Source organism: Lytechinus variegatus, chromosome 7, assembly GCF_018143015.1.
Source record: "Lytechinus variegatus isolate NC3 chromosome 7, Lvar_3.0, whole genome shotgun sequence".
NCBI lineage: Eukaryota > Metazoa > Echinodermata > Echinoidea > Temnopleuroida > Toxopneustidae > Lytechinus > Lytechinus variegatus.
The window spans coordinates 28721248-28744673 of record NC_054746.1 but is presented as its reverse complement, the minus strand read 5'-3'; the positions used below and the strand labels follow the sequence as shown (position 1 = coordinate 28744673).

The 23426-nt window shown below is 34.3% G+C and overlaps 1 protein-coding gene across 1 annotated transcript; it reads right to left on the bottom strand.

The window, feature by feature from the left end:
- Window positions 1-201: 201 nt before the first annotated feature.
- On the bottom strand, window positions 202-23011 carry LOC121418918 (ras-related protein ORAB-1). The gene is made up of 7 exons (XM_041613118.1): window positions 22772-23011; window positions 15463-15535; window positions 14777-14824; window positions 12841-12888; window positions 9151-9246; window positions 6121-6252; window positions 202-5069 (listed from the first exon to the last, which is right to left on the bottom strand). The coding sequence occupies exons 1-7, from the start codon at window positions 22792-22794 to the stop codon at window positions 4869-4871; spliced, it is 621 nt and encodes a 206-aa protein (XP_041469052.1). The 5' UTR covers window positions 22795-23011; the 3' UTR covers window positions 202-4868.
- Window positions 23012-23426: the final 415 nt, after the last annotated feature.

The window sequence follows — 23426 nt, the reverse complement described above, 5'->3', positions numbered from 1 at the left end:
AGAGGAAGTGGATAGGCGAGAAAGTGGAGATTTGAGATTAGAGTATTCTTTCTTGAAAATAGTCCTTTTTTATGTAATTGTTATAATATTGAAAACACTCCCATCCACCCCCCCCCCACACACACATAAATCATCCACAATAATCACCCAAAATCACAAATACTCAAGAGTAATAAATAAGCAAACGTGTTGATCGAGATGCCACATCATGTGTTGTGTTTATTTCTGTTATCTACGAAATAAACCGCCATAATTACATCAGCAGCTTGTACTGGATGGATGTCACATGACAGTCATGTGACGGTCACATGACAACTTCAAGATGTTTATTCTTCATCTTTACTTCTCCATCAAACACTCTACCATTTTTATTATCTCCAACATTTCTTTTTATAATGTTCCAAACCTGTTCTTAAGAGACCTTACATACATATAACATTATAAATCAGTACACTACACATTTTTTTTTTCTGGAAAATGTTCATCATAATGAAGCAATTTTGACAATTTTTATGCAAATGCAGAGAACAAGTCTGTACAGATATAATTGACATAGTAGTGATAGTAATAATCAATAAACAAAAAATACACCAGAGTAAAATCCCCAGATAAAGAGAGAGAAAAAACACACTTCTCAGTACACATCACTCAAAATTGCTGACTTTCAATTTACAAGCTATATTAAATTCATCTACAATTTGGTATAAATCTGGAAAGTTCCTAAGACTGTACTCTTTTAAGCTCTCCTTTTTTTTTACAAATCCATTAACACACAGAGAAAAAAAAAACTGAGAGTCAGCAATTGCAGTGCACACAGGGTGATGACATGACTGATTTCTCCACACGTAGCTGTACTGAAACAACAAAAACAGATCGCTGATTATTACATACACATATCCCTATTAAATGCTCGTACAAGAATTCTGTCTAATTGTTGGGGGGAACAAAGCATAAAAAGACAAGGAAATCTCTATGTCCAGTAATCTACAAGAAACATCCGAATTTTTAGCAAATTATGATATATAACTATAACTACTATTACACAAAATGCAGTAAATAATTATCTATATCATGTTATATATATTAACAGTGTACATATATATATAGTAGGAAAGTTGTGATAAAAGCGGTTATTGTACACAAAAGCATTTTATTTTGTGTATACAATTTGAATCACTTTCATATGATATTTCTCATTCTTTAATTTAGGGATTTGAAACGGAAAAGTGAAGGAACAAATTATTGGTATGAAGATATTAATACAGAAGAGGATTTAATCAAATTCACTCCATTTTTTTTCCAGAAAATTCTTTTATCTGCAAATAAGTCAGCATCCCAAGGCTACAATGTCTAACTACTACTGCCATTTATCTGTTATTCATATTATTATCAAGAATATTTAACGAATCTATGCTGTTGAGCTAAGTACATTGGGATGTCTTGATTACACAATTATGATTTACATAAAAAAGAGCAAATATTGGAATTTCCCATCAGTTTGACACCATCAGACATTTTCTGAAAGTCAACAAATCTGTTAAAGTACATTGTACAGGAAATAAGTAACATAAGTTGTGCAGAATATACTTGTCCTTATAATTTTCAGAATCACTGCTCCTTCCATTCCTTCATACTTTGGTGGTATTTGAGCAGAAAGTAGTGAGATGTATTTCTGAATTTGACTTAAAATCACAGAGTACATGTGAAGGAAGCAGGGGGAGGGGGGAGATGTATTCATTAAAATCAGAAAAGATATTACTGATAATTGCTGCCGAATATCACTGACTTGGAAGCCCGCATTGCTAGTTTTTATTTGTACATCTTAGTAAAGGGAATCATCTTAGTGGGAAAATTTGAAAAGTCCAGAAATAATCTCATTTTCATTGAACTAGCTGTTCATGGAGCCTTAAGAAAAATTTTAAGGAAAACAGACTGTCATAAATACATATAATATCATGAGGGAATATAACTGAACATGTGAGTTGTGCCCCTCCCACTTCTAAACCAATGATTTTTCAAAATAAACACTATGTGCAATAAGTATTTTGTATCACAACAATCATCAAAGTCCCCTGATCTATGTAGTTACCTTTTGTTGATGTTATTGTGATTTAAAATGGAAACCACGAAAGCGAAGCGGCAAAACAGGCCAGAGGATGTTCTGTCTCACAAGCCTCATCTGTGCATGATTTAATGTACACTAGAACGGTTGAAGTATTTAGCTACGCAAGATAGTTGACATAAAGAACATGTAACCAGTATGGTCAGTCTAGACGAGACAACATTGGTGGCTGCATATCCTTCATCAATGATTTGAAATTTTAAATCTCTCTCTGCTTTGTTACAAAAAAAGAAAGGAACAAGAATAGACCTCCACACAGACAGACATATAAAGGCTTGTTAAGACATGAGGCATCAACCCCATATTTTTGTGTGAAAAGCCTATGGCAAAATGAAGCAACATGACAAGCTGCCCCTCTGCAAAATGCTTTGTACATAATTGAACAAAAATATTGGACAATAGACATACACACAGAGGTATACCTGTGTGGCTCATTGGACAGCTTTTTTTTTTAAATTTATTAGGCTTGTGTGACCTACGGAGCAAGAAGAGCAAACAACAGGGTAGACACACAAGTACAGAATGGAATAGTAGAAGATCTTCACTGGCTAAATGTTACATCATACCTCAATGATAAACATATTGCGGGCACTGCCACTGCATGTCTGAACAAGCCTCAAGAATCAATATTTCTATCTTTAAAAAAGTACAGAGAAATACAAATATAAATCTACTCCTTACTGATAAATTAAATTCACTTGGCATATCTATCCATCCCTCCATTCATACAAACCATGTATAAAGCATCTCAATCAATCATCTGTACAGTTTGTACATGGAAACATAGCACAATAACATTGTGAAATATTCTATAATCTATTTACTTTTGTTTGTTGTTGCAATACAGAAGGGAGTATAATGAAGACCAACTGCTTTTTGGATATAAATATGTGTTAACTTTGAAACAGTTTGGTCTTGGAGCATAACCTGTACATTCTCAAAACACATATCAAATAGTTTGACTTTAAGTTAGTAGAGCCAACCACCATGGCTGACACAAAGTACAAAATAATCAATTTAAGTGTTTGACATTTACACACCCATATACATGTAAGTTACTTGTTAAGAATTGGGATAACTGATGACTAATAATATCAATATCTATATTTGCGCTCTGAATGGAAGTACCCACAATATTGCCCTGTACTGAGCCATGCATGTATCTACGGTTGCTACAATGTCAAATCTGTACACTCCATTAGCAAATCCATAATTATTTAAGCCATTGAAAATATCAGGACATGATGGTGCCCTCTCAGTAGGTCAAAACCTATCAACTTTCTTCATTTTCAAAGGCTCAAATAATACATGGTGAGGTTAAAAAAAAAAAAAACGATAAAACAAAACACATTCTTGAGTGATAAGCCAAGTCCCCTGAATAATTTCTACATTATTATGGTTTCAAAATGTATGCCACACTAGACTGTAGAGTAAAACAAGTTCTCAAACAAGTTTGACTCAATAATTATTACTTAGAAGCATTCCAACAAACAAGACAGAGGGAAAATAGTAAGACAGCATTAGGCCACATGCTTCCAAAAAAACAATAATATCTTCATCATGGAATGGTACAAATATATCCAAAATATGTCATTGAAGCAAAGACTAAAAAGATGAAAAAAAAGCAATGATTGATAACTAATTACTGGTATAAGTATATATATATCATATATAATAAAGTGTATTTATACAAGGATGTGCACAAGACTAGGTTTTTTTTTATCATCCACATTTCATCATAATTACATTTACAACACATTTATAGTTTCTTTTGTGTATGTTTCATATATCAAGGAGCACATTATTTTTGAAGCAGAAAACAGATAGATTGTCCAGTTTCTGGCACATGAAACTGATAGAGTAAGACTTTAAGTGGTTTGCTCTGATAAACCCATAAAGGGATGATATCAAGGAGTAATTGGGGGTGGTGAACCAACCAACCAACCAACTGTCAAAGCAAAGGGACTTTCCACCAACAAGTCTGGAACAGGTGACCATCACATGAAAGTTGTAAGCACTGACAAGATATCTTTCGGACAGTTACCACAGTAACAGTCAGAGGCCAGAGCTTCTAGGCCAATCAAAAGCAAGGACTTAACTGAAATAGTCAGCAATGACAATTTAGTCAGTGCCGACAACATTCATGAAAACCCCACCAGATCTCTGTAAGGGGAAACAGGTGTGTGTGTGGGCAAACCAGAAGTGTCTAGAGCAAATGGTTAGAGGCTGATTTCAAACAACGCACAATCTAATCAACCATACCAAGCTAGTCAGATTGTATAATGTTCATTTACTTCCTCTAATTGTAGATCCTTGTGACCGTGACATTCTAATTAGTTTACCATGCTCACCTGTTATCTTTTTTATCATACCCCATTGAATGCTCCTAAATTCTGCACATGGCATAGGATGATATATACCTTGATAGACTTAGACTTTCCACCATGATATGCTAGCAATTGCATTAATGGAAATCATTTACACATTGGCAGAAACAAAGAGCCAGGGTGAAGCAATGATCTTGTACTGTGCCAGTCAATTCAATCCCAGGATTCTCTTCATATTTCTCAACAACAAAATAATTAGTATAAATAAACAAGTCAAAATAAAACAAAATAAATGAGTGATATATTCATTCTATTGGGATTTTTAATCATTATCACTGCCTGCCCCGAAAGGACACAAAATAATTATAATGTGTGTTATAAAGCTAATTAAAATAAGGAAAAAAATAGTGCTAGATCTATTAAGAACAGCAACCACCCCCACTTTGTTTGACTGGCGTGGTGCTAGGGTTAATCTTATCATGTGAACTGCCTGAAGGTACACTGCCTGGTCCCATCCTGTTCTTGATCTCTGCAGCCATTGTCATGAAAGCTTGCTCAACGTTAGTGGCATTCTTTGCACTTGTCTCTAGGAAGGGAATCTCAAGTTGATCTGCATACTCCTGTAGTGAGGAACAAAGGGTTGAAGACATTAACATAAGTGACAGACAAATCACCAAGGCAATCGGTAATGGAACATGACCTATTTTACCAATAAATTTTCATCACAGATTATTATTTCTCGTTTTAAATTTGACACTTCTTTAAAGGACAAGTCCACCCCAACAAAAACTTGATTTGAATAAAAAGAGAAAAATTCAACAAGCATAAAACTGAAATTTCATCAAAATCGGATGTAAAATAAGAAAGTTATGGCATTTTGAAGTTTCGCTTCATTTCACAAAACAGTTATATGCACATCTCGGTCAGTATGCAAATGAGGAACTGATGGCATCACTCACTCACTATTTCTTTTGTATTTTATTATATGAAATATGAAATATCTTTATTTTCTTGTCATTGTCATGTGAAATGAAGTTTCATTCCTCCCTGAACACATGGAATTCCATTATTTTAACATTTTGTGCTTCAGGCAAGGAGGTCCTAATCTTCAAATTCATAAAAATTGAAATATTGTATAATTCAAACAATAAAAAACAAAAGAAATAGTGAGTGAGTGACATCATCGACTCTCTCATTTGGATATAACTGGCTCGTTCATATAACTATTTTGTTAAAAATAAGCGAAATGTCATAACTTTCTTATTTTACATCCGATTTTGATGAAATTTTCAGCATTGTGCTTTGTCTGATTTTTCTCAATTGATTCAAATCAACATTGTTCTGAGGTGGACTTGACCTTTAAATTCAGGATTTTGTATTCAAAATGAACATTCATCATTTGATTATCTATACAAATACAAAGCATGAAAGTGTTAAAGTTAGAACATTGCTATTTCCTATCAAATAGATAAATGTTCAAATTTGTGGCAAGCGAGTACAACCTGGACCCTGTCTAGTAACATTGAATCTTACTACAACAAAGTACCTTTATATAGCAAACTTTCTTGCAATGATATCCTAGTCATTGTGTCACTCAAATTCAGGAAATGAAAGACCATGAAACCATTGTCACTCCATCTCTCTGCAGGAGGTGAATGCGTAGGTACATACCTTTGCTGTCGTGTAGTCTACTACTTTCTTTGTCGTTAGATCACATTTGTTGCCTACCAGTAGTTTGTTGACGTTTTCTGATGCATATCGGTCGATTTCTTGTAGCCATTGTTTGACATTGTTGAATGATTCCTGTGAAAATGAACCAATAAAAGGTCATAATGTATTATTTTTAACAGTAAAATTTTGTGCCAGATTAATACAGGAAATAATCTGTACATATCATCAATTATTTTCATTTTATGGCAAGCTTTGGAGGTACATGTATGTGTACCAATCAAGTACCTATTCCACAATTACCAGTTACCTTATTCGCAACTCAATGTTTTACTACCACTGCAAACCCCCAGTAAGAGGCAAGAGGAGGAAGGGGCATTTCAAGTAAATATTGTTCTTACTCTTTCTTCTTCTGCCAAAATAAAGATATTAATCAAAGTTATTTAGTCACAGTGAGAGGGGATTTGAATAATCCATATTAGATCTTTGTTAATCACATCTTCACAGTATGGTATGGCAACGTTCAAGCACACCAAACATAAAATAATGAAAAACTAGCTGAAAATTGAATAAAAGCAATATTATTGCTGAAAATGAAGTCTCTCATATAAATAAACAAATGTGGGTATGTGTGTTTTTACCTGAAAAAAAAACTTGTCCGAAGAGAGAATGTTTTGTAATTTTGCTAATTACATTAAGATTTTTTTTCTTTAACAATCATTAAGCAGGGCTCCACACTAACCCTTTTTTTCTACTGGTCCAACCTATTCATGTCGGACCAGTAGATACCCAGTTTTTCAAATTTTTACTGGTCCGAACCTAAAATCTACTGGTCCCAAAAAATAAAGAAAACATTAAGAAAAGGCGCAAGTTTATTTTTGTAGCCTTTCGTTACCCCCCCCCAAAAAAAAAAATGAAGGAAATGAAGGACAAAAAGAAAGCAAGAGAGAAACGAAGAAAGACAGAAACGAAGAAAGGAAGGAATGAAGGAAGGAAGGAAAAGAAAGAAAAAGGAAAAGAAAGAAAGAATAAAAGAAAGGAAGAAAAAACGGTAAAGAAAGGATAGATGTGAAGGAAGAAAAAAAAGAAAGAACTAAAGAAGGAAAGGAAGGAATAAAGAAGGAACAAATATAAGAAAGAAAGAAAGAAAGAAAGAAAGAAAGAAAAAAGAAATGAAGGAAATGAAGCAAGCAATACTTAAAGAAATAACAAATCCAGAAAGTAGTAAAGGAAAGAAAGAAGAAGCAATAAAAAAGAAAGGGCAAAAGGAGAGATGGAAAGACGGACAAAAGAAAGAAAGGATTGAAAGAAGGAAGGAAGGAATTAAGGAAGAAATGAAGGAAAGGTAAAATGATAGATAGAAGGAAAGAAATAAATAAAGGAAGGAAGGGAAGGAAAGAAGCAAGCAATTATAAAAAAAGAAAAGGTAAAAGAATAGATGAAAGGAATAAAAAAGAAAGACCGAGAGACAAAGAAAGGAAGGAATGAAAGAATAAAGGAGAGAAAGGAAACAAGCAGTCAAAAAAAAAGAAAGTAAAGGTAAAAGGATATAATTAACAAAGGCAAAAAGGAAAGAACAAGACAGATAGAAGAAAGGAATGAATGTAAGAAAGGGCTGAGAAAAGAAATAAAAAAGAAAGGGTAAATAAATGGATGGAAGAAAGAAAGTAACAAAGAATAAAGAAAGGGGTAAAAAGAAGGAAGGAAAGAAAGGAAGAAGAGAAGAGATGAATATAGGATGGATGGACTCAAAAACTATAAAAGAAAATATCAGAAAGAACGAAAGAAAGAGAGAGAAAAGGAAATAGAGAAAATATTTTATAAAAGGATAGAAAGAGAAAATGAATGAAAGAAAAAAGGGAAACTAAAAAAGAAAGACAGTAACCAAAAAAAATCGAGGGAAAAAACAAAGAAAGATTAAGAAGGAAAGAAAGATAGGAAGAAAGCTAAAACTATTATCATAAATAATTTATCAGTTTCTTTTTGGCTCAATTAAAATAGCTACGAAAGAAAGTCAGATACCAAGTGTATCAACACACACATAAATGCATATGTGGGGCTATTATGTATTCAGACGATATCACCCGAAACCCGATCTGTTTGAACCAAAACAGAAGTGAAAATTTCTCCTTTTACTGCTTACAAATGACAGAGTTGCTCCAATTTTTAGGAAATATGGACATTATAAGAGCCTTTCATGAGTATGAACCTTGAATTTTGACAGTTCTGTGAGAGATTTCTGCCAGAGTTTAGCCAGGCTTCGTTCGTGCGGCCAGTGGAGAATTTGTGTGGCTGACTACATGTACACTGTATGCATGCTGTATAGTACTCTAGTAACACTTACGTGCGATTCATTCTGTGTGTATTCTGTGTGTGAATGGCAGAATTTAACGGGGGGAAATGGTTTGCTGTGAATTTGACCATTTCTGGAAAAGTTATTGGCCCAACAATGGTTTTTATTACTGGTCATGTCGGACCCTTAAATCTTGCTATTTTTGGAAAAATTACTGGCCCGACAATGATATTTTTTACTGGTCATGTCGGACCAGTAAATCTTCCAATTTCTGAAAATCTACTGGCCCGACAGCGATTTTTACCGGTCTGGGACCGTCGGACCGCCGCTAGTGTCGAGCCCTGCATTAAGCAAATTAAGTTTTAAAAATGTAGCATGTCAAATACTTGGTATTTTTCTTGAATCATATTGAATTTGTTTTTATTGTTATCACAGCTGGAATTTATATTTGGAAGAGGTTTCTGAAGATGCTAACTTATCAGATGAGGATTAACATATTCGCTATAGTATTCCATACTTTCTCGAAAAAAAATTATCATTTTCTACTCAATGTTACATGCTATTTCTTTAAATACTTCCATAATGAAATCATTTTTTAGTGCAATACCATTGAGATTAATCTTAAATACATGACATTAATGCTTAATTAGTGAAAATATTAAGAAAGCTGTTATGAAACATCTTCTCATGAACCAAAACTTTTCTATAAAACCGACACTTGGATCGGTATAGATAATAACCTGATCTGTGACATCATATACAACTATGATTCCATGTGCTCCTCTGTAGTAACTTGATGTGATGGTTCTGAACCTTTCTTGACCTGCTGTGTCCCACTGTGATGATACAGAAATAAAAAAGATATATGATTATGACTAGATATAACTTTTTCATTGATAGAGGTACATAGACAAAGATGCTAGATCAGAGACTCTCCAACGATCTAGTCACCTCCCATTGTACTTTATCAGAAATCCCTGCTTTCCTTCCATGCTATCTCCAACTTATTATCCCAATATAGAAGTCTTGAATCCTAAGATCAAATAGGAAACTAGGAAAGTACATGTATTTTACAAACAATAAAAATAAGAAAATCATATACCACAGCAAATACATATACAATAGATTAGAGATAGGCTGCAAGTTTATTTTCTATGCAGGAGCACTATTCACTAATCACAGTGGTTTCATATACAAACTTTAAATTTATGAGATTCTGTGATTTTCCCCCAACTGGAAGGGTACTGTTTCCAGGTTCTGCTGTAAGAACCACTGATAAGATATTGATAAATATACATGTAATGTCTAACATGTTTCAGGACTCAGGAGTAATCTGTGTAATGATGCCATGTTAACACAACATGGTCATCAAGATGCAGTAGGTACCATATGGCAAGAAACCTTAAACAGGATACAAGGTATAACATGCATTCAAATAAGCTTTTATTTCTATTCCATGCCAAATTCACTAGTACATTGGGAATGTTTAACTTCATCTTTTCCACCCCCCCCCCCCCCCTTTCCTTAACAAGGCTCCATATAATTTGAGATTTGAGGAGTTTAGGATTTTCCTTCAATATAAAACAAATAAGACCATTTTCTTCTATCTTGACAAAAGCAATTCAATTACAAGTAATGCCATGGTCACATTTGTTCTACGACGGCCGTACGGCGAGTCGAAAACAGCCGTTTAAACATTTTTGTCCAACTACATATAGGTGGTTTGAATCAAAATTGATAAAACGGCTGTTTTCGACTCGCCGTACGGCCGCCGTAGAACAAATGTGACCATGGTATTAAGGCTTTAAATTTCTTTTTTACAGGTTCCTATTCAATAGCAGAGTACACTTGACCTTTAATACACAAGATAATCAGTACATGTACATTGTACATTGACACTGTGCATTTACTGCCTTGGTATACAAGGAAAGAGAAATCAATAGATCTGCTTCAACATATGTTTTACTGTACATGTAAGGGAACCAGATTAATTTTTTTTTTCAAAGTGATGAGAAAATAATTGCACATGAACATGGAGAAATAAAAAATTCTAACATCATCCATGAATGAGACCTAATTTTGGTGTTAAACAAACTTCCCATAATAAATTTCTTCCTGACATGATAGCAGCTACATGTATATTCACATTTACAATATTGACACTAGTCTAATTTACACATTAATATCAGTTTGCATGTAGGCCTTAACTGCAGCTTGCACATTGCATTTTTTTTCTAAATGCACAGAAAAGGCATTTATTGCTATTTTAGCATCAATTTTTGTTGAAGAAATAACTGAATAACTGGGGCAAAAACATTCAGTTACATGTATGTGCATAGATTCCACTTGAAGTTCAAAAAGCGTGTACAGGTCTAGAACCAAATTCAAGTAATGCAAATGTCCACAAATCACTGGGCACAGCTGTGTGGAAAGATGAGTGTCTAAAATCCGTAATCATTTAAAATTTTAGAAGTCACTAGAAACAAAATATACAAAGTAGATGACCCCATTCCCTTGTATAAATTTTTTCATGGACGTCAAGTACATGTAGGTCAACAGAATATTGACTGTTATGATCAGTTCAATGCAAATTTTCTATTAGCTGTTACTACTTAACCTTACATGTATCTTTAAATGCATACATGTACAATGTCCCCATTGTGATGATTCATTAGCAACTGATGACAGTAATAGGAAATTGTACATGTCTACTTCCATAGGATCTGGCTCAATTTTAGTTTCACTATTCAAGTACAGTACTACTCTATGGTTGTGTGAGTGCTTTGTGTTTTTACATTTTGAAGTGTTGTGGTTGTGTGGTTGTACATGTACATGCTTTACAGTCATAGCTTTACTTCAACAGGATATAATTGTGAAATTAAAACCGCCATCATGTATAGTACAGAAATTAATTGTTATTAAAATTGAACAGTGTATACATTGTACTGTACATCTCATGTTCATTGTTGACCTAAACATCTCATGTAGTAAGTACTATGAACCAAATTAAGAGAAAGGTTAACTGGATATCTTGTATACATGTACATGTAGATAAATGTGCATGGAGTCCAGACTCTAATTAATGCAGGCATGAAAGGGCAGATTATTAAATCCACTAAATGTCAAGCCAGTTAAAAAAAGCTTGCATTATTTCTTTAACTTGAATAGATAATCATATCATCACAAAATCTATTGAAGCCTGTACTTTATCATTAGCTCATTTCAAACTGAAGCGAATCACATTCTTTTCATTATTGTATGGTTCTTAACAAAATTAAATGTCGTTCAAAGTAAATACAAATAAAACAATGTATGACTTTATAGATTAATAAAATAATATTCAACCATTTCAAAAATGAATCAAACCTACTGAACAAAGAGAAATCTATACCATTATTGTATTTCAGATTCACTGGCGGATTGGGGAAGGGGGGAGATGGGGTGCAGATCCGGCCCGTGCCCCCCCCCCTTTTGAGAGGCATCATCAAAATTGTCATGTTATTTTGCTGTTTTACCACAAGTTTGCCCCCCCCCCCCCCTTGAAAGCAAGGACCTTTTTTTTGCTCATCAAATTTTTCAGGGACGAAATGAAATCAAATTTGGATGGAAACCTTTTTTTTTGTGCTTAAATTTTCTGTGACACCCAGTAAAGGGCCAGTATCTACCAACAACATATAGGAAGATATTTAACCAATGATATTCCCTAGTATCATAAAAATATTACCAAGTTTCCCCAATTCCTATCACCAGGCATGATATGCCCCTCTTAAAAAAAAAATCTGAAAAATAGCAGAGGGTCGCTAAGCCACCGAAGAAGTCAGAGGCGCCGCAGTCGGGCTTGCATAGTAAATCGAAAGTGATTTTTCAAGGTGAGACTGCATTATAGATTTATCATTTGACTTTAACAAAACAGTAACAAACAGGATAGGAATGTTCTTTGGCAAAGGATTTCATAAAAAAAAATAAAGAAATTTAAAAAAACATCTTAAATAAAAAATCTGATTTTTTTTGTTTCATCAGGAGAATATCATGTCTGTATCACCCCTATCACCAAGAACCAGTTTCAGCTCTTAATGTCCTACATGTAATCTATCCAAACTGATAAAACAAATCAGATAACTTTCTTCCAAACCATGTACAGTGAATACTATAATCATTCTTAATAACAATAAACATGTTCTAGAGTATACCCTTAAGAACTTGGAAGAAATTATACCAGTCAATAGCAGTATCTGCCAACCTTTAGCTAATAGTACATATCAAAACAAAACTCTTATCTATTAGTTTTTCAATGGACAAAACTTTCAATATCAACCTATTGAGCCATTTCTATTTTCTGTAATTCAACTACAGATTTCTATTAAACATAAGCTACACATATTCTGAAAGCAATGTAAGTTTGTTGGGGAACACAGACAAGTGCTACTTACTATTTGAAGTTTGATTACTTTGCCATCTAGTTCAATCGTTCTAATTTTCTGTGGAAGAGAATTAAGATCAGTTATTATCAACAAAGAATCAAGATATTTAAAGCATACACACAATTTTTTTTAAGGTAATCCTTCTCTCAATTTCAGCACATATTCTCAAAGCATGAAGCTTTGACTGTCACCTATGCCTACCACAAATACGCAAAGTTGAAAATGTATTACCGTAAGTAACGGTGTATTAACAGCACCTTTTTCTCGGCGGGGTAGAAGCAAAAGTCGGGGGTGCGGTTTATACACGGTGACGGGTCTGAGCCAGCCCGCTGTAACCCCTCCCGTACATGTACGATGTCTGCCAGTTCACAACACATCGAATGGCCGGGCGTAGCCGCCCAGGCAATGTCGTTTAGAGGGGTATGGGCCGCGGGTAATGGGAAGCGATTATTGCAATATATTTAAATGTTTTCCATAACAAACGCACCCACCTTCATGACACTAATTTTGACTTTATTCTCGATTCAAAGTAGTGAAGTTCCCTGGCTAATTTAAAAGAGACGCCAAGTATACTCGGTAATATTTTGTCACCGCTGAGCGAGAGTTGAGTGAGCTTAGAGATTGCGTTGTAATGTGGTTAAAGTGCGACTTAAGCTGGCGCTATTCAAAGTCCCGTTTCGCGCCAGCTTGTTTTTTTTTCCTTCCTGTTTGCTTTTCATAAGATACCATGTAAACTACGCACGAGAGAGACGGCACGAAGCCGTAAAAAACAACTGGAAAAAATGCCAATTTCTTTGTTTCTTGAACCTTCCTATAATCCCGTATCCAAAATTCATGCCAAGACATCAAATTTCTGAAAGTGATTGTGAGATTGTGATGCAAGAAATGTGAATGTTTCTTCCGCCTACGCTGGGAAGACACAGATCATAATTTGATAAGATGTACTGGCATGACTTGTACTGTATCGTAGTTTGCAATGTAATGGCAGTGCTGTGTGTGTAGTATGTGTACACTGACTGTGAGGTGAGCGAGTGTGTAAGTTGCCAATTTTGTCGGGACCGTTCTTTCTTTCTAACATTTGTAGATGAATTGATCAAGAACAGCATATTTCTGCATACCGGTAATCTCTTTGGATACTTTGAAATCTTAAAAACTTATTTCTTCGTACCTCAAATATGCATGTAAATGTGAGATTTTTTTTTTTAGTCCAAAGTTGGGGGTGCGGTTAATACACGGGTGCGGTTAATACACCGTTACTTACGGTATTTAAACAGAATGTGATAGAAAATGGTGAAATACAGCATGACAAATTTAATAGTAGGTTTGGGGTACCGGTACATACATTAATTATGTAAGCCTTGAAATGTGCTACCTCTCATCTAATTTCAAACTAAAAGATGTTTAGATGCAAGAAAAGAGTATCAATGTAGTATTAAGGGACAATAAACTCAAATTTAAGGATCCTACACTTCTTTTCACACTTATTCAATAGCAAGGGTGATAAAGGGTGATCAGGGGGGGGGAATACTCGAATTATAACATGATACCTATGTGCCACACCAAAGTCGAAAGTAGGGGGCTCTGGAACTAAATCTTGGTCTTAAAATGGGGGTCTCCGAAACAACTCTTTGATCAACGATTACTTCATGATGGGCATGCAATGGAACAAGAAACTACAAATTTGAGGGTCTCCGGAATGTAAGAAAAAAGAGGAATTTCTCTAGTTTTCTAAATTGGTGATGCTCTGGAACAGAAATTTACCCCCTCATCCCAATGATTAAGTGCAAATTACATGTATAACATCATATTAATTACAACTGAAGACAAGCCATCATCTCATAGATATACTGGTAGTATCTAATGTTATTTAATGTATTTAATGTTGGATTACGTAAAAACTTTGCAATGTTACAATGATCTGGTTACATGCTGATGCTTTACTTACAAAATCTACTCCAATTGTACTGATGTAGCTTTCTGTGTATGTATCATCCTGTAGAAAAACAAATAAACATCATTCAAAACATGCCAATACAATCGTAATTACTGTATCTTATAACCAACAAATAATTGCTGAAAATCAGTGAAAATATTGCCCTGCAACCTGTATGCTATCATTTTCAGAGTTAGGTGGTATGGATTATTTTTAACTGAATGTTAACTTGGACTTGAAGCCACAATCAAATTACTATTTCATAATACACATCACAGTAAAGTCATAAATAGATCAAACTCAGAAGACACATGGTACATGTATTATGAGGAAATATTCATCAAAGCGATTGTATTTTCAGAATGATACTAAATCCAGGTTAATAATGACAATTAATTCCTTAAGCACTCTGCACACTGGATTTCTTTTAAACAATTACAATGCCATGCCTTATAATACATGACCCGCAATCAAAACTATGGAAAATAAGAACATAACCTATTTTGTTAATTTTGGTAGAATGTCATATTTTAATAAACAGAAAATTGAGACGCAATTATCATCAGTCTCTGGGAGGATCTACAACCATTTGTCTTTCTATAGCTCTCTTCATTTAGAGACAAAAGTACAATAGTAGACCTGGCTGTAGATAAAATAAACTGAAAAACTAATATTGTTAGTGTGGAATTTATACTTACTGCAAATCTTAAAAGAAGACATGATTTGCCTACACCTGAATCACCAATTAAAAGAAGTTTGAACAGGTAGTCACTGCAAGATAAAAAAAATTGAAAAATAAATTTGAAAATATTAGATATACAGTGTACAGTATGCAATTATGTATTCTCGTTTGAGTTCCAGAAAATGTGAATGTGATACTGTGCATCTTCCTCATCAAAACTCCTCACACAGATACGTGTCTACTATATTGTACATGTGACGAAACCTGATCATGAATGTCAGTTTGTTTTGCAGGAGAACATTAACATGTAAATGTACAGCATCATGTTTCATTTATTTACAGTAGTGTGCATGTAGCTGCATGAATTGTACATGAAAATGTAAATTTCTTAGTCAACTCCATTTTCACTAATATGTATACATCATTTCAACCGGGCAGAGAGATAAATGTAAAATAAGATTTAAACTAAGGATTAAAAAAAGCAAATTCCACTCTACAGTATGGTCATTATTCAGGGAACTACTCACACAAATACATATTCATATTTTTTCATACCACAGTAATCATTTCTCTCTTTATGTGCTGTGCCCATTACACGAACACTGTCACATTTAAGTAGAAACTAAATCCTAATTATTATCATGAAAGCTTAGTCCCATACTCAGTTTGCTCATAATATGTAAATCTAAACAAGGATCTATGAAAAATAAAAGAAAAAAGTCATTTATGGGCAATAGACAGGGTTTAATCACCCGCGTCCATGAAAAATTTCAAATAGCGTAATTTTCATGAATGTACTTGGTAAGCCATAATGTGAAACAATTAAATCTAGGTCTACTTCAGGTATCCCATGATGATTTTGACCTTGCTATAATAAGATGATGGTACAGATTATCTGTAAAAATTAGCACTGCACTTCAAGTAAAGGGATGATTATCTAAGTATATGTATGCAACGGTGCGAAACCACATGTATATATGTAAAATGTAGGCTATAAATACAACTCTTACAGGATGAAAACTGTAGCTCATGATCAAGTTTGATCTATTTATTTTCTCAGCAATAAACATATAGAGGAATGGCATATGAAAATTAAAATGTAAGAAAACAATTTTTCTTTTAATTGTATAACATTCCCAGAAAATAAATTGGGATTTTCCAGAGCTCTTTTTCTCCCTGGTGAGGTACTTGTACATGTGTGTAGGGTACATGTATGGTATGCAGTATACATATTCACTTCATCACAACCTTGTGAGTCACAGGTTTCCAAATAAAATACAGTCTGTTCACCTCATTGAGTTCAAACCAACCGTATACATGTGTACATGGAGAGTCTAAAACTCTCACCTGAACACATGCATACAACGTAGCACATTCAAAAGCACTCATTGCTGCATAGATATATGGTGTGAAAATAACAATTTCTAACTTTTCCCAATAATTGTAAACATCTACCTTTTTTAAAGCTGATATCCTTAATAGAACAAACATGAACTGTTTTGAATACATCTTTGCAAAATTCAAAAATCTCTAAATAATGTCTCAGTATATGTACATGTACATACATATACATGTAGCACATGTTCAGTATATGTGTAACTAAGCATGAAGTACACAACGGAAGGGCTTTATGATAAGAGAATGAAACCTTTGGAACAAGATACTTTGTGTGAAAACAGAAAAATCAAACAGATCAACAAAAGTTTGAGGAAAATAAAAAAAATGAGCATTTGAATATTGTGATCACTAATGTTATGGAGATCCTCAGATTGGCAATGCAACAAGGATGTGTGATGTCCCTAGTGAACAACTCTCCCCATTACCTGTATATATCACTTAAATTGCCTCTTTTATCGCACAGTAGATCATGTGTTCTTTCTATAGGAGGGCATGTAATACAGATTTTTAAAGAATACATCATGGATAAAGAGTTTGTATCACCACAAGAAAAAGCAGAGAGACATTTTGAGGGTATTTTATAGTCCATATAGTGACATCACACATATCCTTGTCGCATTGTCAATGGGAGGATCTCCATAGCATTAGTGATTGCAATATCCAAATGCTCATAGCTTTCTCGTTATTTGTCTGATTTTTCTCAATCTTTCTTTGTTCTTATTCTTTGATTTTTCTGTTTCGACACAAGCCTACTTATTCAAAAGGTTTCATTCCCCTTTAATAAAAACATTGTCTTGAATTTTTCAATGGACTCACTATTTTATTACTTATTCTAAAGGGAACTTTGTGAAATCAACAGTTTTTTCTGATATTCATGCATTGATAAACCATCAAAAATATTATGATGAATAGGCAATCAATGGAATTGACAGTGCAACACATTACACAGGCATGAAAATTGAGTTAAAAAAAACAATGAAAATAGTTTTCACATATTTTTATAGTCTCAGCGAGAGAGTGGAGCAACCGAGCGGGGGGGGGGGGGGGGACAATAACAAAAATCAAAATCATGCAATCTACAATGTTGTGCATTCTTTCATGAGATTCCGCACCATAATAAACATTATGTTGAATATGAAATTATACTTTTTTGTCTTTAATTTCATTTTTTCTTTATCACGTACAGCTGATTATAATCCCAGAAAATGCCATCATGAAATATCATAAATATACTTCAAGATTGGTTCTACTCACATACATGTAGGTCTACATTGAAATTTAAAAGGACCATTGATAACTTCTTGATAACAACGAATTGCAAGTCATAGTGCTGACTATCTCATACGAAAAGTTCTGTGCCTGTCATGTGGAATCAAGAAGACGGTGCACACTCGCGAAGCCGAAGGTAAAGTAATTGTAAACGAGAATTTATATTTGCATGTGCAATATCTATGGTAGTGCTTAAGATACTTACAAATTCATACAAAAAGGGATATTTTAATCTCTACTTTTATTTTTGTTCGGTACATGGAAATTTTTTCCCAGTAAAAAAAAAGGAAATTTGTCAAAACGCAGAAAATTTTCATACCTGATAACAGGTAATGTAGGAGTCCCTTGCAAATTGGCGATGCCATGGTCAGTTGCATTCAGAGTTGTCACCAAGCAGGGCAGCATCAGGCAGAGCTCCCAGCTCTCAAAATCTCTGCCTGGTTCTCAAGGTAAATTAAAGCCTTACCGACCGGTTCAAAAAAATTTGGCATTCCTAAATCTTAAAGGGGAATTTTACCCTGGCTATAAGGTGGTTTTCATAAAAGCCCAAAAATTATTGAAAGATACTGAAAATACATAGAAAATAGATTTATAACATTTCTTTCGGTTTTAATTTGTGATGTCACATGTAATTATCTCTCTGGATTCTTTGTTCTAGTGTCTAAATGTTGCTGGAAAAAGGGAGCTACCAATCTCATTCTTTTAAACTATGCTATTTTATCCCACAACAATCAGGAGCAATGGTAATGAATTTACAAGTAGTGATTTAAAAAAAAACAGTAGAGAAAAGAGAATGATAAAAAATAATGAGGTGTAACCGGAAGTTGTTGAACTATATATCAAATAATTATACCTCTGTGATTCAACTGAGAAAAAAAAGTCTTGGCTCCAATTAAAATACCCTACCACTGCCCCGAGATCAATAGAGCCAAATTGGTTATCATGCCCAGCTGCATTAAATCCACCAATCCAAGTAAACATGTAGTCCAGTTACTTGTTTTTGTCAAAATCTATAATTCAGTTCAATTTTAATGGAATAAAACACATCAAGGGGGAGGGGGCGAGGCACACTGGATAATGTGTGGTGGGTATGTGCCTGGGAAAGGACACACATTTATTTATACTCAAATTATACTCAAATTCCAGGCTCCCTGGAACCTCTGGGATTGTAGATTTCTGCTCCAATCTGAGCATATCTCAGATGCTTTGTCTTCCTCAAATTTAATTTCATTCATTTGTATGTGTAATTCTGATGTTCTTGTACGTAAACAAATAAAGAGAGAACTACACTATAACTAAAGAAATTAAAATATGAACACATTCATTATTCAAGCAACTTCAGCTAAATTTATTGTTCACACCAGCAAAAAATATCTTCCAACCTCCATTTACAAGGTGATTTTATAGTCAGACAAAACTTGCATTGGCATTATCACAGTCACTACCAAACCTGCTCTTAACATAGTTGCAGCCCAAACCAGCAGCCATACCAACAAGAGGGTACTCGCTGCTTGATGCCCAACTGTGGATGTCATGATGAGAGCACAGACATGACCCCGGTTCGAGAATGCACCACTAAAAGTGACACAAACAAAACTGCAAAAAAATAGGTGCATACCCACAATCACAAGATCATGAAGATAAATGTCCCAAGTGCTATCTAGGATCTAGTTTAAATGCAGGCATTAGATATCGCTAGTTTACATTTTTAGTCATTTGAAATATATGCACAAGCATCAGTTAGCAATATATTAGTGGTGGGCTATACAAGTACACGGTGAAATTTTTCTCAATGTTTCAAATCACAGAGAGGACCAGCTCCATTAATGCAGCTTGTGCTACATGTACCTTGACAACTTTTTCAGAAAAAACAGTCTACATCATTCGGTCAAACATTGAGGGGTGCTGCCAAAGAAATGATTTGGGGCAAAAAGGTGACTAACCCCCACCCATTTTTGTAAGAATTGTATATCTCTGCTCATGATTTTTGCATTGGTTTCTAAGTTATTTTTGACAAGGAATTCATTTTTAACAATAAAAAGATGTATAAATGTTGTCTTTGTACTTAAAATTTAACCCTTATTTTTAAAAGTGGGGAGGGGCCCCTTCCCCACTCTAGATGAATTTTGTCATTACGCCGCCACAAGAACTTCTTTACTTAGCTGCTCAGTGAATTTTTACTTTCAAGCCTTACCAGGTATGCAGTTTCAAAATTACCCAACATTTTGTAAGTGCATGTCAGACCCAAAATTGCTCAAAAATGTAATTCTGTGAACAAAGTCAATGCTTATTGTGTTTTCAACCTAAAAATCATACTGTAGGTTTATATTTACTTTTGCTGGTTTAAACTGATTTATTTTATGTTATTTATGATTGCAAACAGTCCAAATCATGGATTGCATTGCTAAAGATGATCAACAGTGTTTTTGCCTTTAACTTTCAAGTATGGTATATTGCCTATTCGTCTACTGCTAACTCGTCCACTCATCAGTCTACCTTCATTTAGTATAATGCCATTCCATCCATAAACATTTTGTCTATCAAGCATTTGGTTCAATAACCAATTGGTCCAATCATCACTTTGTCTAATAACCAGTTCATCTCCAGCCATTTAGTCTCATAATCAGTTGGTCTAAAACACAATTTATTTTCCTTCATTTCGCCAAATTAACACTTACATGTACATGTAGTCCAATTAGCCCAAACGGTATGGCCTGAATGGCTATTGAACCAACTGGTTATCAGATGAAATGGGGAGTTGACGAAACGGCAATTTAATACGTGATTATCATTATCATAATAATTATTTATAATCACGTATTAAAATTTTAGTATTTATTAAATAATAATTTGTATCTATAAATTGTTCTTCAATAGCATCCGCTAATCGAATGTGCGTCATAACGAAGCGGTTCAAGGGTCAGACCTATTGTATTTACTTTGTTGGCAAACGGATTGAGGGATCTACACGAGATCGGTCTGGTAAGAAACCTTAAAATTTTCACTTTTTTATTAACCAGTTTTTGGAATCTTCATGCGCCTTAGGCATTTGAAGGTTCAAATATCAATAAAATTCACCCGTACAAACCGATATCACCCTTTAAATATGGGTTGTCTAGGTTTCGCTTCTGCTTCTATGGTAATAGTGTCAAGGCTCCATGATGAGGAAGTATATGTCAAAATATTAAAAAAACATCATCATGGAGTCCTCAAGGCTAGGTCCCTAAGTCTGCGCACCTAACGTTTTGATTTTAGATTAAACATGGATTTTTTTATTTCAAAAAATCTTTTCAGTTAATAATGTTCCTTATACATGTTATATTATTATGAGTACATGTATTATATCTCATAAAAATTTGAAAGAAATATAGGATTTTCTTCGAAAAAACCTTGGGCAGTCATTTTCAGATTGAAAAAAAAAATGGTACCCTGTCTGCCCACATTCAGTTTGCACACGATTCAGGTATTTTTGATGAGAAAGGCTGTATTTTTAGGCTGTCACATGAAATGCCCAAAATTCATTATATGCACCATTTTGAGTCGGATTTTTTAATGAATATCTGTCTAACTTTATGTGTTGCATGTGTAAAGTTTGTGTTTGTTGCGTAGAATCGCGCAGATAAGGGGGACTGCGCAGACTTTTGGGGGAACTAAGTTATACACAAATACGCAATAGGCATTTGAAGGTTCAAATATCAATAACTTTCACCCGTACAAACCGATATCACCCTGTAACTATGGATTTCCTAGGGAAATCCATCCGGTTATCTAGGTCTCGCTTCTGCTTCTAAATAGACTGTCAAGGCTCCATGATGAAGAAGTATATGTCAAAATATAAAAAAAAACATCATCATGGAGTCCTCAAGGCTAGGTCCCTAAGTCTGCGCACCTAACGATTTGATTTAAGATTTAACATGGATTTTTTTTTTATTTCAAAAAATCTTTTCAGTTAATAATGTTCCTTAGATCTATACATGTTATGAGTACGTGTAAGTGTACCATATATCTCATAAAAATTTGAAATATAGGATTTTCTTCGAAAAAACCTTGGGCAGTCATTTTCAGATTGAAAAAAAAATGGTACCCTGTCTGCCCACATTCAGTTTGCACACGATTCAGGTATTTTTTATGAAAAAGGCTGCATTTTGAGGCTGTCACATGAAATGCCCAAAATTCATTATATAGATCTATTTATATTTGCACCATTTTGAGTCGGATTTTTTAATGAATAACTTTATGTGTTGCATGTGTAAAATTTGTGTTTGTTGCATAGAATCGCCAGATAAGGGGGACTGCGCAGACTTTTGGGGGGAACTAAGACTAAGTTAAGATCTAGCCTAGGTTACACAAATAACTCGCAATAAAATTCAGTCGGCCGTCGGCCTAGACTACATCAGTACATGCAGACATGTAACATTAAGAACATTAGATTTTAGAAGAAATGTCATGCTCTGTTTTAGAGGCGTCGTACCGATGCACGCATACTTAGTGCACAGCAGACAGATGCAGAACATGACAAATCCTATTCTTGAAAAAAAATCAATCAATGGACATCGACAGTCTTGCATTCACTCACAATTCACATTCGCAAGTCAACACGCAACTCATCATTTTCCAACAAAAATTAATGTTATTCTGTTCTTATTATCAATACTTACTACTCCGGATTCATTGTGGACATGACAGGGTAGATCCACGTATGTTAGAAAATGTTTTTTAATTACACTTAAGATGAATAGAAATGAGTGAATAATTGTGATTACACCGGCTTTTTCAATCGAGGAAGTTTCAATATGGCTGCCTGTACATTACGCTATTTTTACATTCATTTTGTACACAGATAATCCGTACGTATGTGCGTGCGCTTTCAGAACTGCGCTGGCTGCTGCTGGCAATGATCTCTCTCGTATCATCTGCTGCGAGAGCTTTGTATACAACTACACGTATATTACCGGTACAAGTTACACCACTGTGCATTACTGTATGAAATAGGGGGTGTATTCATTGGATAGAGGTGACGTCATTTGAATACGACGTGGCAATCAGCTGATAAAATAAGAAAAACTTGGTCTGAATGCATAAGACTAGAATATTTTGAATTATGAAATGCATTTATTCAGTACTCATCAACCTTCTACTTTATATTTAGAGATCTACAGTGTATGTAAAGTTTCCAAGCAACACGTGTCCAGCCAAAATCTCTAACTTAATATATTTGCAATAATTCAATCAGTCTGGCCACCATTTCAAAATCGTCTTTGGATGACCACCTTAACTTTTATAATATTAAAAAAAAAGATAGATAGCATGATA